This window comes from Mastomys coucha, unplaced genomic scaffold (assembly GCF_008632895.1).
Source record: "Mastomys coucha isolate ucsf_1 unplaced genomic scaffold, UCSF_Mcou_1 pScaffold1, whole genome shotgun sequence".
Taxonomy (NCBI): domain Eukaryota; kingdom Metazoa; phylum Chordata; class Mammalia; order Rodentia; family Muridae; genus Mastomys; species Mastomys coucha.
The window spans coordinates 75,301,354-75,319,566 of NW_022196891.1; the positions used below are offsets into that span (position 1 = coordinate 75,301,354).

At 44.0% G+C, this 18,213-nt stretch overlaps 1 protein-coding gene across 3 annotated transcripts in view; it reads left to right on the plus strand.

Moving 5' to 3' along the window:
• Efcab2 (EF-hand calcium binding domain 2) overlaps nt 1-9,431 on the plus strand; it is a 73,834-nt gene extending 64,403 nt beyond the window's left edge. For 2 of the 3 annotated variants that reach the window (XM_031390946.1, XM_031390945.1), the window contains 4 exons: nt 1,757-1,836; nt 2,555-2,597; nt 2,695-2,761; nt 9,240-9,431. In XM_031390946.1, coding sequence (XP_031246806.1) covers nt 1,757-1,836; nt 2,555-2,597; nt 2,695-2,761; nt 9,240-9,355 — 306 coding nt within the window. In that variant the 3' untranslated portion in view covers nt 9,356-9,431. Of the gene's footprint in view, nt 1-1,756; nt 1,837-2,554; nt 2,624-2,694; nt 2,762-9,239 lie in introns of all 3 variants that reach the window. The other variant, XM_031390947.1, reaches the window with a different exon arrangement.
• Nucleotides 9,432-18,213: the final 8,782 nt, after the last annotated feature.

Genomic DNA, 18,213 nt, shown 5'->3' on the forward strand with positions numbered 1-18,213 from the left:
AACTCAGAAATCCGCCTGCCTCTGCCTCCCAAGTGCTAGGATTAAAGGCGTGCGCCACTACTGCCTGGCAAATGCTTTCTTTTATAAGAGTTTCCATGGTCACAGTTTCTCTTTACAGCAATAGAACACTAAGACAATTTAAAAAAACTTTTTTTTTTTATCTCAAAAACCATCTGTAGAGTTTTAGCCCTAATGTTGGCATCACTGAGGGTCCAGGGAGGCAACTCACCTCAGACCTTAGAGGATTCTAAAGAAACTGTTCATATACTGATGGTTAGAAAGTATGGAACATGATGTCTCTAGATAGGTTTGCTCCTCTCTGGTAATGGAGTCCGAAGACTACGCATATGAGGTATGACTCTCAATACGAACATTAAAAAGAGTTGTCATTTGAGTGGCAGTGCATCCCACTTAATAGCAACTTATAGATTTATTTTTTGTTGAATCAATAAATCTCTTTAAAGCTCATGTGTTGAATTGGGATCTATGAGCCTTTTAATAGGATTTTTGAAAGAGAGTGCAAAATTTATAGCTCCTTATAAATTGCCTGACATGGAAGTTTAGGTCAATAGAGTTTCGTAGTCAGTCTGTCATAGTTGAACTGCAGGTGAAAAGACCTGTTTCCTTCTCATCCTAAAATGCTAGCTACCAAAAGCTCTCATTTTTAGACAGTATTCTCTCACCTTAGGGCAGTTAGAACCAAGTTCTATTACTCAGGGAAGTATTTCATAGATACAAGAACAATTTGAGATGTAGATTGGCCCTTGAGATGTTGACTGGCAATCAACTGATCTCATTCACTATTCTTCATTTCAAAGAAAAACAGAATTGGGGGTTATTCTAGACTTCTGTACCCCCTTATCCATAACACGTGACTGTAGTCAGCCCTGTCAAGTTCCTTAAAGGTCTCCTGGTTATAACATCTACTCCCCTCATGGCCTCCACTCCTGTCTGCACAATCTTTCTATATCTGAAGAAGCCGCCTCACCTACAACAGTGACCTTTCCAACACACACCCATGAGACCCTCAGTGATTTCACATTGTTCTCAGGATAACAGGGAATGGAATCCTGTGAATGATAAGGCCTTGTCTGTCTTCAGCATGACCTTGAAGGCCTGAGCCAGTCGGGGTCTGTGCTCCAGCCCCACTCTTGTTGTCTGTGAAAACCAGATCAAACAGCACTTTCTTCAGTGACTTCCCTGATGCCCAGACCCGAGAGGTTTCCTGTGTTCTGTGCTCCTCTAGACCCAATTCCTTCCTCCTCATGCTTGCATGTATCTAGAATTAGACATTCAAGCCAGGGATGGTGGCTCATGTCTGACGGGCCACCATTTGTAGGGCTGCAGGAGGACCACCCCAAGTTTTAGGTTACCCTAAAAGACAGGGTCTTTCACTATGAAACAGTTCGGATACTTGGTATTGTGCTCAGTGTGTGTACATGCATGCACATGCCAGAGGTTAACTGTAAGTGGTAACCCACTATGCAATTACACACTTGTTTTTTTATGTGGGCGCTAGGGACCGAGTTCAGGTACTCCTGGCTGCATGGCGAGCACAGAGCTATCTCCCAGCTGCTAGTGTTGTGGTATTTTGAATTATATGTGTCTTTCCTAGCAAAAACAAGCACCACAAGCAGGATTCATGCTCATATCCTCCTTATCAAGTTCCAACATTTGGTTCAGTGTTTGAAAAAAAAAAAAAGTAGTTGCTTAGTATATTTGTTGAGTGAATAACTGACTATTTCTAACTGTTTAGGTAGAGGAAGATGAACCCACTGGATACATTCGATTTGAAAAGTTTCTTCCAGTGATGACCAGAGCACTTGTGGAAAGAAAGTAAGGAAGTAAATCCAATTTTAAGGCAAGATAATGACCAGAATTACATTCATGTGAAAACACTCTACTTGACCAGACGTGGTGCCTCATGCCTCATACTTTAGCACTTAAGGGGATGAAACAGGAGGATGGTAACAAATTTGAGGATAGCCTTAGTTACATAGTTGCGAGCCAGCCTGGGCTACAGAGGAAGATCCTGCTTCAAAAGAAAAGCACTTGGATTTTTATATTTTATTTACCCAGTATATGCCTTAGGGTGGCTTCCCTTAGCCTTCCAGTGTACATAAGGCTGGTTTAGGAATAACCTTAGAAATACCAACCATGCTAGTATTTATTGATCTAAGCAAGGCATAGTTAAATGGCAAAGGAGCTACATAAAAGAACAATATTTAATTGTGAATTATCGTTTTAAGATAAAAATGAACACGGTACTTTTTTAGTATAACATTAGCACACACACCACAGTTGATCGAGTGGAGAGGTTTTTGCCCTAAACAAGTTTATTTTCATATCAATGAAAAATTGCTTAATAGGTAATACCAAGCATTCCTGGGGAGTAGGTACTTTCATATTCAGAAAGCCAAAGACGGTTCATCGAGGGAAATGCCATTAGCCTAAGATATTAGTAGCTTTTGTTTTGTTTTGCTTTATGCAGTCATTTATCATAGGGACTGAGATAAATATGCTGGCATTAACTGACTTTATTGTAAAATTGCAGATACAGACCAATTCCTGAAGATGTCCTTTTGCGAGCTTTTGAGGTGGGCGAGCTCCACATTATTCATGCGTATGTGATAAATTAATTCATCATATAGAACTTATTCAACAAAGACAATATGTGCTATCTACTTTCCTCAGGTTTTGGATCCGGCTAAACGCGGGTTTCTAACCAGGGACGAACTGATCAAGTACATGACTGAGGAAGGTCAGAGGGCTATATTTCTTGTAAGGGTGATTTAAGCAAAGGTTAATAGGCTTTAAGGATGTTTTTATTTTATTTTATTTTATTTTTTGTTTGTCTTTTTGAGACAGGGTTTCTCTGTGTAGCCCTGGCTGTCCTGGAACTCACTCTGTAGACCAGGCTGGCCTCAAACTCAGAAATCCACCTGCCTCTGCCTCCCAAGTGCTGGGATTAAAGGCGTGTGCCACCACTGCCTGACTAGATGTTTATTTTTTAATCTCTCTCCCTCTGTCTTTCTCTTTCTCTCTCTCTCATATGTGTTGTATATGTGTGTGTGTCTCTTTGTGTGTATGCGTGTGTGCGTGTGTCTGTGTGTGTTTGTGTGTATGAGTGCAGTACTCATGGAGGCCAGAAGCGTCTGGCCCCTGTAGCTGGAGTTACATGATAGCTCAACTCAGGTTCACTATAAAAGCAGGGCCTTAATTGCTGAGCCATCTCTTCAGCCCCAATTAATAAGTTTTTAACAATTATGCAACATTTTTAGGAGATGATATCTTAAAGACAATTGTTTGGTTAAATAGTTATTTATTATTACTATTATTTTGGTTTGGTATTTGATTTTGTATAATAGAAGTGTAATGATTACTTGCATAAATTGGACTTTATTTACTTAAAGTATTTTCTGAAAAAAAGATATGCAACTTAAAGAACATGAACTGTCAATCATAAACAATGCTGTTTTAAAAAAGATTTATTTTATTTTATGTATATGAGTATACTGTAGCTCTACAGATACCTGTGAGCCATCATGTGTGTGGCTGCTGGGAATTGGACTCAGGACCTCTGCTGGCCCGATTGCTCTGGCATCATTCACTGTAGCTGTCTTCCGACGCACCAGAAGAGGGCATCAGATCTCATTACGGATGGTTGTGAGCCGCCACCATGTGGTTGCTGGAATCCGAACTTAGGACCTTCGGAAGAGCAGTCAGTGCTCTTACCCACTGAGCCATCTCGCCTGCCCAAACAATGCCTTTTTAAATAGAAGATTTGAATTAAGGTATATAAAAATTTCTTTTAAAAGCCCTTCTTAGGTGGTAAGGTTGCAAACAATACAGCCTAAATTGGATGTGAATTCACACAAAAGCTATTTTCTTATGACAATGGGACCTCCTCCATGAATACCTAGCTATTTCCTTTAAACTCTTTCTTTAGGTCAGTCTCTCCATGTGTTTCCCTTGAGTGTAAGTGGCTTGGTGGGCAGTCATTAATTCTGTTGTCACTACTGTAGTAAGGAAGGAGTTGTGCCTCCTCTGCTCAGGCTGAGTCCTGAGTGATGCAGCTGTCACACGTCACTTAAGAACATGGACATGGGCGGCAGTTTGAGCAAGGAGAGCAGTCTCAGTTCTCTGTGTGCCTGCTTTGGCCATTTGACTCAGTTCACTGTTAGGAAACAAGAAATAGGAGAGGAGTCATATGAAAGTTAGAGTTGCCATTCCGGATGGCACACAGCATTAAAATCATCTAGGCAGTTAACTTTAGTGTGTTACGACTTTCAGATCATAAGGACGAAGAGAAGCAAACCCTAAATTATATTGGGTCAGATAAAATTAATGAAACAGCCAAAGAGGTTCAGTAACTCCTACTGTGTGCCTATTGTGTGTTTAGTGTTCTTACAGCATAGTGGGTGGTAATGATACTTGAATCTGATCCCTTTCTTGAACATATTACAGTCTTATTAGGGAAGAAAAGCTAACATAAATAGATCAATATGAGACATTAGAAAAATAACTCCCAGAAGATCAGTGCAAGCTGAAACTAGCCTGGGAGGCTTAGCTTTGGAAGGCTGACAGAGGAGATAGCTTCCTTGAGAAGATAGCTCTGTGGTTTTTTGTTTTGTTTTGTTTTTGCTTCAGTTTTAAGACAGGTTTCATTCCATAACTCAGGTGAATGTGGCACTTAGTACATGTCCCAGGCTAGCAGTAGACTCACAGCTGTTCTCCTGTGTCAGCCTTCCAGCTGGGATTACAGATGGGAGCCACTGTGCTTTGCTTGTGAGAGGGCGAGTCATTGAGGGCAGGCATAATAAGATTTTTATATGGTATAGTTCCCTCACATATCATGGGTATCAACATGAGTAGTAACAACTGAGCTACAGATAAACCAGTGGGAAATGGATAAAGGTATAGGAACAAAATCTGGAAGAAAGGCAGCCAGGCATGTGGAAGAAGATGAGCTCAGGCAACCCTGGGGGTCTTGTTGACCCCAATAGGAAAGGAATGGAGGTGGACTCCTTGGGGCTAAGTTGTAGAGGGCTGCCCTTGAGGTAGAGAAGAGTGGCTGGCTGAGTCATCCAGTGTGGCAGTGCTGTGGGAAAGTGATCCTGGCGCTGGGCAGTTTATAGCCGAGTAAGAAAGGTCCAGCGGGAGATGAGCTGGGGGCTCCTTGGGCAATCCCAAGGATCTCTGATCTGGCCTGGCCTGGCCTGAATAGGAAGAGGGACCTGAAGCAGTAGGACTCTAATCACAGCACCCTGGGCCATGGTGACCAACAGAGAGTAGGGGACAAAAATGCGAGATGAGTGTAAAGTAACACCAAGATTTGCCATGGCCCATGGGTGTCACCATGATAGCAATGCCACTGACCGAGTCAGTGAGGTCAGACACTGGCTGCACTGTGTGCAGGGACAACAAGGCGGTGTGATTCATGAAAAGGTGCTTTGTGAGAATTTCCAGGAAGCTGTATGTCTTAGCGAGGCTTTCTGCTGCTGTGAACAGACACCACAACTACAGCAACTCTTATAAAGGACAACATTTAACTGGGTCTGGCTTATACTTCAGAGGTTCAGTCCATTATCACCATGGTGGGAAGCATGGCAGCATGCAGCAGACATGGTGCTGGAGAGGGAGCTGAGGGTTCTACATCTGGATCTGTAGGCAGAAGGAAGAGAATGAGACACACTGGCCACGTTGGAGCATCTAAGAGCTCAAAGTCAGCCTCTAGTAACCCACTTCCTCCAACAGGGCCACACCTCCTGAGAGCGCCACTCCCTGTGACCCTGCATTTAAACATAAGTCTATGGGGGCCATTCCCATTCAGACCACCACAGCATACATCCAGAGTTCTTTTACTTCTAGGGCAATTGTATGTCCTAATAGATGGAACCTGTATCAATTTTTTTTTTTTACCAGAGATCATAAATGGTTTCAGTTATTTATTCAACATTATTTAATTTTTCCATGTTGTTTGTGCTGGTATATTTGATAGGTGCATATAAGATGCACTGTGATATCTTAATGTATCATCATTATTGTACATAGCATGTTCTTCCTCTAAGTGTGGTTGCAGTTGCCTAATTCAGAAAAATGGTTGCTTAAGAAGTGATTCATGCCAGGAGATGGTGGCGCACACCTTTAATCTCAGCACTTGGGAGGCAGAGGCAGACAGATTTCTGAGTTCAAGGCCAGCCTAGTCTACTGTTTTGTTCTGTTTTTTTTTTTTTTTTTTTTTTTTTTTTTTTTTTTTTTGAGACAGGGTTTCTCTGTGTATCACTCTTTGTCCTGGAAGTCACTTTGTAGACCACACTGGTGTTGAACTCAGAGATCCACTTGCCACTGCCTTCTGAGTGTTGGGATTAAAGGTGTGTGCCACCAGGTCTGCCTGGCTAAGAAGTGATGTTTTTATTCTCAAAATTCTATTTTTAAAAAAGATTTACTTATTATTTTATGTAAATATACTGTATCTGTCTTTAGACGCACCAGAAGAGGGTGTCAGATCTCATTACAGATGGTTGTGAGTTACCATATGGTTGCTGGGATTGGAACTCACGACCTTTGGAAGAGCAGTCAGTGCTCTTACCCGCTGAGCCATCTTGCCAGCCCCTCTAAAATTTTTTAAGTATATATAAGCTGTGGGACTCTGAAGTTACTTCTACAATCCTTTCATAGTATCTGCAGAGCAGTCAACACATCTTTAAGTTTGAGAATGTAATTTTAAATGCCCAGGAGATTGTAAGATAAACACCATAAAGCATACTGAATCAAGTACCTACAAGACAGAATCCATGGTAGTCCAGGATGTATATTGCATCAGATGGTGTTTAGTAGCAGGGAAGATCTCAAGTCTTTTAAAAACAAATACATGTTGCGATGTGTCAGATGCTTGTGGAAGTGCTATTTGAACAACACACTTAATCCTTAAACCAAGCCCCTGGGTGGAGAGTGTTACCATTGTCTGCAGTGTGGAGACTGGGAAGGGAGGTTTAGCAACCCGCCCAAGACCTTTAAGCTAGCAGCAGAGCCAGGGCTGGAAGGAGTGAGGCTTGCCCTTCCAGCTTGTGCTTTGCAATGCTAAGCAGGTTTTCCTGCTCTCCTAAGTCAAATACTGTATGTATAGCTCTTTCCTTGCCCAGGGTGGCTGAGTGGCTGCAGTGAGCAGCAAGACTCAGGCCCCACTCACTTCCAAGGCATGCTGCATTGTCTGGGCTATAAACGGACTAGGTAGTTCTCCTTGAGAGGTGGTTGGGAGATTAATTTAGTTAATACATGTGAAACACTTAGATTGGTGCTAGTCTCACAGCAGTATTTGCTGTTGAGTATTTTCTGTCTCTCTCTGTCTATCTCTCTCCTTCCTTTCCTTCCTTCCCTCCTCCTCTCCCTCCCTCCCTCTCTTCCTTCCTTTCCCGCCTCCCTCTATTTCTCCCTCCAACTCTCCCTCTGTCCCTCCCTTCTTCCCTTCCTCCCTCCCTCCCTCCATCCATCCGTCCATCCCACCTTCCCTTTCTTCCTTCTTTCCCTCCCTCCCTCCTTCCTTTTCCTCCTTAATTCCTTCTTTCCCTCCTTCCTTCCCTTCTTCCCTCCCTCCTTCCCTTCCTTCCTTTCTCTCCCCTCCCCTCCCTCCCTCCTTCTCTTCCTTTCTTCTTTCCCTCCTCCTTCCCTCCCTCCCTCCCTCCCATGCTGGGGATCCTCAGGACCTTATGTGTGGTAGATAATCATTCTGTCACTAATCTGTGTCATAGACCATGGTTAGTGTTTGTTTGTTTAAGACAAAGCTAAGTCTGGCCTTAAGCTCAGTCTTCTTCCCCCTGGGTGCTGGGACTGTAGTGTCCCATTGTTAGCATCCTTCTGAGACTTACATCCAGGTTCACATAGCAGCGGATTTAGTGTCTGTCAGTCAAGTAACATCCAGAATTTGCCGCTTCAGCATTTCAGGAATTCTTTTTTTGGAAGCATTATGTTGCACATTTATGAACCTAGAACTCAGAAGACTGAGGTAAGAAGAGCGTGAGTTTGAACTTTGACTCTTGGACATGTCAGAACTCTGTCTCAAAACACAACAAGAAGATAAAACAAATTTTTTTTTAAAGTTTTATTTATTTATTATATGTAAGTACACAATAGCTGTCTTCAGACACCCCAGAAGAGGGCATCAGATCCCATCACAGATGGTTGTGAGCCACCATGTGGTTGCTGGAATTTGAACTCAGGACCTCTGGAAGAGCAGTCAGCTCTTAACTGCTGAGCCATCTCTCTAGCCACATCCTCTGCCACCGCCCCCCCCAACAAAACAAACTTTAAAAAACAAAAGCCACAGAGTCCCTATCTGCATAAGCTCTGTAACTGGCAGCTGAATCCCAATAGAGAAAATCAGGGGACAGTGAGAAGTGTCCTAGACTCATAAGGAAGGAACCTTCCTCAAGTCAGGGGACAGTGAGAGGTGTCCTAGACTCATAAGGAAGGAACCTTCCTCAAGCCTTGTGCTGTGGCCAGTGAGTGTAGTAAGGCTTTCCCTGGAAAGGTCTGCTCATGCCGGGACGCCCTGTCTTCTTCCTCAACACTGAACATAGTTGTGTCTTAAATAGTCCACAGCCTTTTCAGTGTTCTCCTGAAGTGTGTGTCCTACCTTGTGAAGCCAGTTTCCAAGATGTCTTTCAGATGTTACCTGAGTCCAACCAAAGCCCAGATTTTCTCCCCAAACTTTTGATTTCACCACATCAACACAAGCCCAGACTGAAAGGAGGAGGACTTTTAGGATGCTTGATGAGTCCTGTCATGATTAAGCCAGTGAGAGTGAGGCAGTCCCTGATGGAGTGGTCAAGTGTCTGGTCTCTCTTCAGTAATAGCTAACCTTTAATCATTTCTCCATAGTTTTAATAAAGATGATAATTACACTCACTTGTAAGACTTTAGCTTTCAGCAAATACTTTTGTAATTTCAATCATTTTAGTTTAAGTGAATTAAACAATTATATTCATGGTAGTCTCCTGCTGTTCTGACTTAAAAGATGTATTCTGTAGGTCCCAGCAGGGCAACAAGTCTACAGCATTGCAGGTGTGTGGCTGCATGCCTTTTGAACTCCTGGGTTCTCAAGTGTTGCTGTACAGCTCCAGTGAAGAAAAAACTGGCCACATTTGGGGCCTGTGGACTCCATGGCAGTACTGCTGACTAGTGGGGGGAGAGCAAAGCCTCTGACTGTAAAATCATGCTATCCCTTCTTGTCTCTCCAGGCGAGCCTTTTTCCCAAGAGGAAATGGAAGAAATGCTGTCTGCTGCAATTGATCCCGAGTCAAACACCATTAATTACAGGGACTACATAACAATGATGGTGATAGATGAGAATTAAATGCTCCAAAGACGACTTTCTCCTTTTAAGACAACTGTAAACATTCAATTTCTAATTGAAAGGATAATTTGAAAAATTGTTTGTCCTAATTAATTTCACATTTTATCTTATAATTTCTATATTTAGTGCCTCATGACATAGTTGTTTCAAGGTATTTTGTTTACTAGAGATGGTCAATTTAAAATATAAATTTATTTAGTATGACCAAATTTATGGAAGGACAAGTTAATTATTTAAAAGGAATTGCACAGTATTTTAACGTTAAGTGTATCGTTGCTTATTTTCCACAACTAGGCCAATGATACATTGAAATTAGACAGAAAATGGAGATTGACCCTAACCCCCTAAGATTTGCCATAGAAAGCTCTTGCAGGGCAGGATGGCCACAGACTAGATGTGAATGGCAGCATGGTGATGGCTGCCTTTCAGAGCCACAGTAAACACTTTAGCAGGCAGAATATGGAGGGAGAGCGACCGGAATAACTATTAATAATTGATTTCTTATGAATGCCAATTACAAATCTCATTTGAGAGTCTAATAACTTTGAGTAAAATTGAAAATTGCTCATCCAGCATGTTGCCATTTATGGAATAGCTAAAGGAGGTGAGATAATTGGATCCAGAGAAAGGAACACTGAATGAGAACTGATAATGGCAACTCCTTTTTTGCTCTTTAGAATTCTCACCTATTCAGAGTATCTGTCATGGGAATTTTGTCCTGGGTACTGAGTGTATTCATCTGTTGTTACCAGAGTGTAGTATCTGATATGGGCTGACTCCAGGAGAAAGAGGTTCATTTAGCTCACAGTTATAGATGGCTAGGTCCAGGCAGCACTGTGCAGGCTGAGCGAGGGCCACCCTTGTATGCATCTCAGCACGGTGCAGCTAGCCAGACAGAAGCACATGGTGGTGCAAGCAAGAGGAGAGACTGGGTGGAGGGGTGAGGCCTGCTCCTGTTACAATGGTCCTCTCGTTAAGAATTCCTTTCCAGGCTGGGAGATGGCTCAGTGGATAAAGCATTTGCTGAGTATCATTAGATAATGTGCTGGAAGCTGAAGATGAAAGATGGATAAGCCTCTAATTAATCAAGGTCACAGTTTAGTGAGGGAGTCTTGCAAGTCAATCAGCAACCACACATTCAGGGGACTGAAGGTTGCACAGAAGAAGCAAACGACTCAGGCTGGTGGGGGTGAGGGGGCTTTCTGGTGGGCAGTCTCAGAGGTAACACATGACTTACAAACTTAGTAGTTCTTATTCTTAAGTTTTGACAAACAGCCATTCTTTGAGCAGTTTACTTCAGAGCATGTCAGCCGCAGGGCAGCAGCTCAAACCCCCAGAGGTGTCATGAAACACAAGAGTCTGGGAATTGAAAGTATGGTTTATAGATATTTGGAACGTGATGAGAGATGAGAAGGTTGAGACAAGAACCATACCTAAGAGATAATGGGCTGATTGGGGTTAAGGCTTCAGTGTCTGAACTTGAACTTTCTCTGAAAATTCACAGAGAAAGGAGTTGGAGTTGTAAATAGCCTGAGAAATACTTTGAAGGGACAAGACTAGAGACCAGGAGACCAGCTTGTAGGCTGCTTCGTTGGTGGTAAGAGATGGGCTAGGGAAAGTCAAGCACAAATCGAAAGGGTCTTGCTTGAACACGAGGTAAATGATAATATGAGCCATGCAGATAAGATGCCCAAGGCTTAGGCTAACGAGCTTGACTGTGGTCATCTCCAGCTATGAGCTGGTAGAAGATAGAAAGATCAATTGGATAAATAAGAGGCACAAACTTTGAAGTTGTCAGCACATGGTATCCTGGAAAGAAAATAAAAGGTGACCAGGCCAGAACTGGGAGCACCAAAGAGGAACCCTGGGAGTGTGGGGAGGAGAAGCCTGAAAGGAGGAAAAGCTGAAGAGAAGCCAAGGCAGGAGAGCCTTTCAAGGAGGCAGGAACCAAGTCCGAAGAGACGAGTCGTGAAGTCATTGATGATGAAGAAAGACCCTCAGATTCAGCACCAACTTACTCACTGAGAACCTCTCTCGGGCAGATTTGTGAAGTGGCAGCTAGAGTTCAGTGGCTTCAGGAATAAATAGATGTGAGAAAGAGCCTGGAGGACTTGCTGCCGAGCGGTGAAGAGAGAGAGAGAGAGAGGGTAGAGGGAGGGGGTTTGGAAGATGCAAACTGTGCAAGAATGCTGCAGGCTTGTATTTCAAGAGTGGAGACATGGCAGAAGAGAACCTCAGACACTCAGAGGGGCAGAGATCCAGGGATACAAAGGCCTTGACCTTGGGCATGGACATGAACTAATGTATGTAGTCCCTGCCTAGTGGCCTCTAGCTCTTCTGTCTTTTGTTGTTGTTAAGATAGGGTCTCAGTTGTGCTTACAACTTGTGACCCCTCTGTTTCTGCCTCTCTGTGTGTTAGGATTCTAGGCCTGAGCCTCACACTAAGTTATACTGTCCCTATGAATGAGAAGGAAAATAGTAGGTTATAGAGCTAGCGGAGATGATAGAAATCTAAAGGGCTTTGTGAGAAATGAGAGAGTTGGGGGATAGCCTACAAAAGAATTTTCAAGGAACTCTGGAGGATTTTGTCCAGTAACCCAGGCCCAGAAGCAAAATATGTAGAGTGTTGTAGTGAGTCAAGGTGGTGAAATGGACAGACAAAAAGGTCAGGATTGATAAGTCAGCAGAAACGAGTGACCTTGATGGTCTGTAGGCTAAGGTGGGAGGGAAATCCAGCTAGGAGTAGGCTCACATGGAGGACTGTAAGACTCCAAAGGGCAAACAGTGGTGTGTGTGGTGAGAGGACCTGCCATTCCTGGGAGCAGAATGCTCTGCTTGCAGATTGACTTGACTGTACTGTTGTTAAAGAGCATTTCTCTGTGTTATTAGTAATTAGTAATAGTATACAACATATATACATCTCTCGCTATGTGTCAGGTACTGTTCTAAGTGTTTTACTTAACCTACTCATTTAAAACTCTTGATGACCCAATGAAGTAGTTACCGTTATTAGGAGGGAGTGGCCTAGAAGTTTTGTAGCTCTAAGGGGCTGCATTAATCAGCCTTTCTAGGTTATGTGACGATGGATCTTCACCACAACAGAAGCAATGCTTCATGGCCCCTAGGACTCTGCTTTGTGGGTCTTACTTTCCTTCACATCTTTCATAAGTAGAACGGCTCTGTGTCCCCATTTGTCCTGGGTAGGCCTAGCCTGCACCTGCTATTGCAGTACAATCATTGGCATTTCTCCGTTTCACTCTTATATGCCTTCATTTGTATGGTTCACATGGGGTCACTCCTTTTAAAAACTAATGAAAGTGATAATGGAACCCCTCCTTGGGGCTGGGCGGATGGCTCGGTGGGTAAAGGGGCATGATAAGCAAGGATGACAGTGTGGGCTCAATCTCCAGCACCTGCAGAGAAAGCTGGGTACTTGTTATCTTAGCACTGGGTGGCAGATATAGGAACATCCCTGGAATGTACTGGCTCACCAGCCTAAGAGACATTGTCTCAAAAGCTGAGTGACTCCTGAGGAACACCTGAGTGTGACCTCTGGACAACACATGTGCATGCACACCCTTAAAGTGTGACTGTGTACACCAGCACATATCAATCAGTTCTGGAAGGGCCTATGAAAATAATAGTGTTTGTGATGGAAGTTCCCTGTCCTTCAACCGTTTCTCAAGACAGACTTTTCTAGAACACCTAAGGCTTTCTCCAGGTAAAGTCCAAGTGGAGAATTGACATGTCACTCACTTAGCCATGAATACTGGGGTCCCCACCTACAGGTGAAATGAGCCTTGAGCATTTAGGTAAGGGCTGGGGACTCAAGGAGGGTGTGGTAATTCACAGTCAGGTTTTGTAATGACAATGCATGACAGACATGAGAAATACTCGTCAAAGTAGGAGTCTCCCCAGGGGTGAATCCTGGTGCAGGCCAGTGTACCATGCAATCACAGAACTTGCACCAGTGCCTAATGCACGAGGCATGGACTTGTCTGGATCACCCAAGATGGCTCTGAGTATGTAACCCTGGCTATATCGGTCTTGGTAGTCAAGAGGTACCTCATTCTCTTGCTGCAAGGAAAGGCTCATATACAGAAGGTAATGAAGAAGAAGCCTTAGCATTGGGCCCCTGATCCCACCTAGAACTCTTAAGTGTTCAGATTGGTGTTTCGCTCTACACCCTGGCTCCAGGGTACCCTCTTTGGTTGCCTTTTGGAGCTTTTATTTTCAGCATCTTTTTTTTTTTTTTTTTTTTTTTTTTTTTTTTTTGGTTTTTCGAGACAGGGTTTCTCTGTAGCCCTGACTGTCCTGGAGCTCACTTTGTAAACCAGGCTGGCCTTGAACTCGAAATCCACCTGCCTCTGCCTCTCAAGTGCTGGGATTTAAGGCATGTGCCACCACCGCCTGGCTCAGCATCATTTTTTAGAGGCCACTGAAGAATACAACACAAGACACCAAAGGAAGTCTTTGGAGGGCTCCCTTCTAGGCTAGAGAAGCCGCACGACTCAGGGCCTGTGCGTCTGGGGGCGACATTCTGATCCCACATTGCCTGTGATTCATTTGGGACTAGGTACCTCACTTGCTCTGCATGGCACCCTGGAAATGAGAGAGCCCAGGCTGAGAGTTCCCCCGGTGCTTGAGAAAGCCAAAAGGACTGTCTGAGATGGCAGGCTAGTTGGGAATGTGACTGGTCGTCAAGGACAGGCCTGTTCCTATGGACCAGAATATGTTTGCTTTGTTCTCTCCTTTCTGTTTTCCTCCTTTCCTTTCTTATTCTAACTCTTCCACTTAAGAAAGCACCTTTTCTGCAGACATTTCCTTGGAGACCATCATCATTATGCTACAGTGTAAATAAACAGCCTCTTGGTCATGTACACTCAGACTTGTTCCAGACTCAGGTTGTCTCCCATATTTCTGAAAGAACCACTATCAGTCTCTTGCTTCAGAAGCTCCTGGGGGAGTGGGTGTTTGTTAGAAAGCAATTATGTGCCGGGCGGTGGTGGCACACGCCTTTAGTCCCGGCACTTGGGAGGCAGAGGCAGTCGGATTTCTGAGTTCGAGGCCATCCTGGTCTATAGAGTGAGTTCCAGGACAGCTAGGGCTGCACAGAGAAACCCTGTCTCGAAAAACAAACAAACAAACAAACAGAAAGTAATTATGTGGCCAAGGATGATCAGGTAGACCCTCAGAACGATTTCTGGGGGTGTAGCCCCCAAATCTTCATTTGTAGTGGACACTGGGGGAGAGGCTCAGGCACACTTAAATGCGAGAACATCTCCCCGGGGAAGTACTAGACACAGAGATGGGATTTGGAATTGACCTTTGCCCTTACAGAGTGTGTCCCTGGCACAGACACCGATATTGCCCAGCTTCTGCATCTTCACGTGGGACGGGGAAAGAATTACTATGTAGGGCTGGTGTGATGATGGATATCATAAAGCGAGAATTCTTTAAATGCTATAATGGATGGAGGCAGTTATTTATAGAAAACCAGCTAGGCAGGCAGAGGCGGGGGAGGGGGGTGGTGGTGGTGGAGCGGAGATGGAGACCTGCTGCCTGGGTACAAACAGCCAGAGTGTGGGAAAGTAAGGAGCTGACAGAGAATTCATCTGTGGGATGGGGGTGGTGCTGATGGAGAGATACCAAGAGGTTTGCTGTCATTGCACTATGAATGATCAGCTGTTATGTTTGTGTTAAGGACTTGAAAGTAGGAGGGTTTAGGAGGCTCCGCCCTCCCTCTCCCTCCTTCCCTCCATTTCTGCATTGCTATCAATCATAGTACATTTATAGCAGTGTGAGTCATTCACCTGATCTAATGAGAAAAGACATTCATTTGGGGCTGGGGCTGGGGGTGCCGCTCAGCTGAAGGAGTTCTTACCTCTCATACTAAGTCCTGGATTCCAACCCTAGTCCATGTAAACTAGGCATGGTGAAACATGCTTCCAATCCCAGTTCCTGGGTCTTCAGGGGGCTGGAAGATCAGAAATTTATGCATATCTTTGAGTTCTAGGCCAGCCCTGGGATACAAGAGACCTTCCTGCCTCAAGAGAATTAAAAAAAAACATAAAATCAGGATATTATGTGATTGTCTGGCCCAAATATCAAATCTATCATGCTGCTTATTAGGTTTTCAACTAGTCAGTAAGAAGTTGTGAAAAGATTTATTGCTATTTGTGAAATTTAAGTATGGGTTAAGTATCATGTCATTGCCATATAGCTTTAAAGCTTGCCAAAGTTTTTCAAATGCTTAGGCTTTAAGTGTCTTGCTGGCTGTCATAGCTGCATTCCAACTCTGGTTGTTCTCTCAGGGCTGATGCTCACACAGGGAAAGTTGTTAATGATTGTGGAGGCAAATCTGTTTCTGATAGTCTTCTTGATCCAAGATTTTTACATTTCTTTTATTGCTTTTTAAATCTGATTATACTATTATTGTTTATCTTGTGTCACAACTGGCAAAGAGCTCACAGGAGTAGATTTATTAGCTTTGACTTGTACCCCTGGGCTGCACTCCCAGTACACCCCACCACTTTCTTGAAGCTTACTGTGCATACAGCATTGGTTTTGCCTTCATTCCAGGTTACTTTGTGAGGGTCTTAAGCCAATCACAAATGTATGCAGTTTCTTTTCATCAAAACTAGACAATCTCTGTAAATTCTCCACTTATCTAGACACTACAGATTTAGTAGTTATGTGTCGGTAAGCAAGGTAAAGGATGAACAGGGATTGGACCCCATAGAGCTCCCATAGAGCATCTGCCTGCCTTCCCTGAATGTGGATCTTTGACCCATAGACCCAGTGAAACTGTCAGCGAGACCTGATCCTGACATATAGGGTATATACATGGAAACAGAGTCTAGTATTCTCTCTTGTGTTCCCCTGCAGGTTGGCACATGCCACTTTTTAGATGCTCTTGGGAGAAATGAATGGCTCTTTGGGAGAAACAGTATGAGGTTTAAAATGCTCTATGGATGGCTACAGTATTAACACTTGGCTCTATGACTTCTTCAGAATATCGCTGTGGATCTGTCAGGGCTCTTGACAGACATGCAGAAAGCAAGGTGGACCCAAGGGAAGACACACGAGCAGAGAAAGGGCTGTCCACAGGGCTTCACGCTTGCACTTGCAGTGGACTATGTGGGTCAGGCTTGGGGCAGACTGGAGCCACAGGGCTGTGGAGGGCAGAGCAACAGGGAGCAAGAGCGTCGCTGTCGCCGTCTACCTGGAGCTGCCTGACCTGTGCAGGCTGAGGGCAGCCTTGCTTCTCAGCATCTGTCACAGATGGTGGACCTCACCTGAGGATATCATCACCAACCACATTCAACTGAAGGAGGAAATACTCTGGTAAAAAGAAATCAGAGTCTTTGTGGGGAAGAGAAATAATAAACACAACTGTTTACTGCAGACCCAAACCACAATGTTATTGTATAATCTGTTAGAAATCAGTACAGCGCAAACAGTTCCCATGTTCATGTATACTCACCTAAAATGTACTTTTTAAAGACACACGGCATTGTCCGGAAGCCTCCGATTGGATTGCTCCAGGAGGCATCAGCTTTCAGCCTCAGTTTCCTCAGACTAGGACTTCTCTGATCACTGGGAAATAGGATCTCACGAGGCGTGTTCTCAGCAGTCTCTGAATTCACAAGAGACATCTTCTTTCAAAACAGTTACTACCAAGAGGCAGGCAGTGCAAAGAAGCCCCCGTGGCACAGAAATGTTGCAAAAACTCACATAAGGAAATGGGAAGTGGAGAGCGCATATGCAAATATGAAGCCAAGAAGGGTCCTGAGAGGCTGAGGAGAGTGAGGGCCAGCTGGACAGCTGCTCAATCAACAGCTCACAGGGTGGAGCAGCTCCTCATGGAACTCGTTTGCTCACTCACTGAACATTCACTGAATTCCCATAGCATGGCTGATGCTATGTTAGGCTCCAGGGACAGACAAGCCTTGTCCTTGAGAGACTGCAGACTTAGGGAGAGGCAGTAGGACAAACACACCAAGCAGTAGTTAGTTGTTCCCAACATTAACAAAAGCTTTGGGGTTGGAGCAGCCAGCAGCCAACTTTGCCTGTGGCACAAGGGCTTCCTGAGGGAAGTGACATATGAGCCACAAGTGTTTCCTGTGCGCATGTTGGCATGCAGCCAATTCCGGATGGAAAGAGAATATTCTGTAGTGAGATGGCTTGAGGCTAAGGCTAAAGGAGCTTTCTGCTATGGCGTAGGGTAAAGAGTGGATATGCCTTTGAATCCCAGCTGTTCCAGATGCAGGTTATGTGACCTGATAAAAGTCCCATGATCCACTGCTATCTGACAGCAACAAAATGACAGAGTCACATCTGCCTTGGAAGGTCACTCTGAGCATTAGATGTCTTCATGTGGGACTTAGTAAGAGGTATCGATCCTCACAGATTGCTCAGTACAGATCTGCTAAATCAATGAATGGGAACATTTTCTATATTTGGTAGTTAGTTTTCAATTATATGATGTCAGGTACAGGTATAGTATTTCTTAGAATGTAGGTTGTTTCCCTAAACTTCATGAACTTGGAACTTTATGAAAAAGGCATTTGTGGGGCTGGTGAGATGGCTCAGTGGGTAGGAGCACTGACTGCTCTTCTGAAGGTCATGAGTTCAAATCCCAGCAACCACATGGTGGCCCACAACCACCCATAATGAGATCTGATGCCCTCTTCTGGTGCGTCTGAAGACAGCTACATTGTATTTAATATGATAATAAATCTTAAAAAAAAAAAAAAGGCATTTGTGTCGTTCAATGCTTATTTAATAATACTCTGTGCTAAGAACTGTTCTGGTACAAAGTCCCTGACCCTATGGAACTTAAATTCAACTCAGGA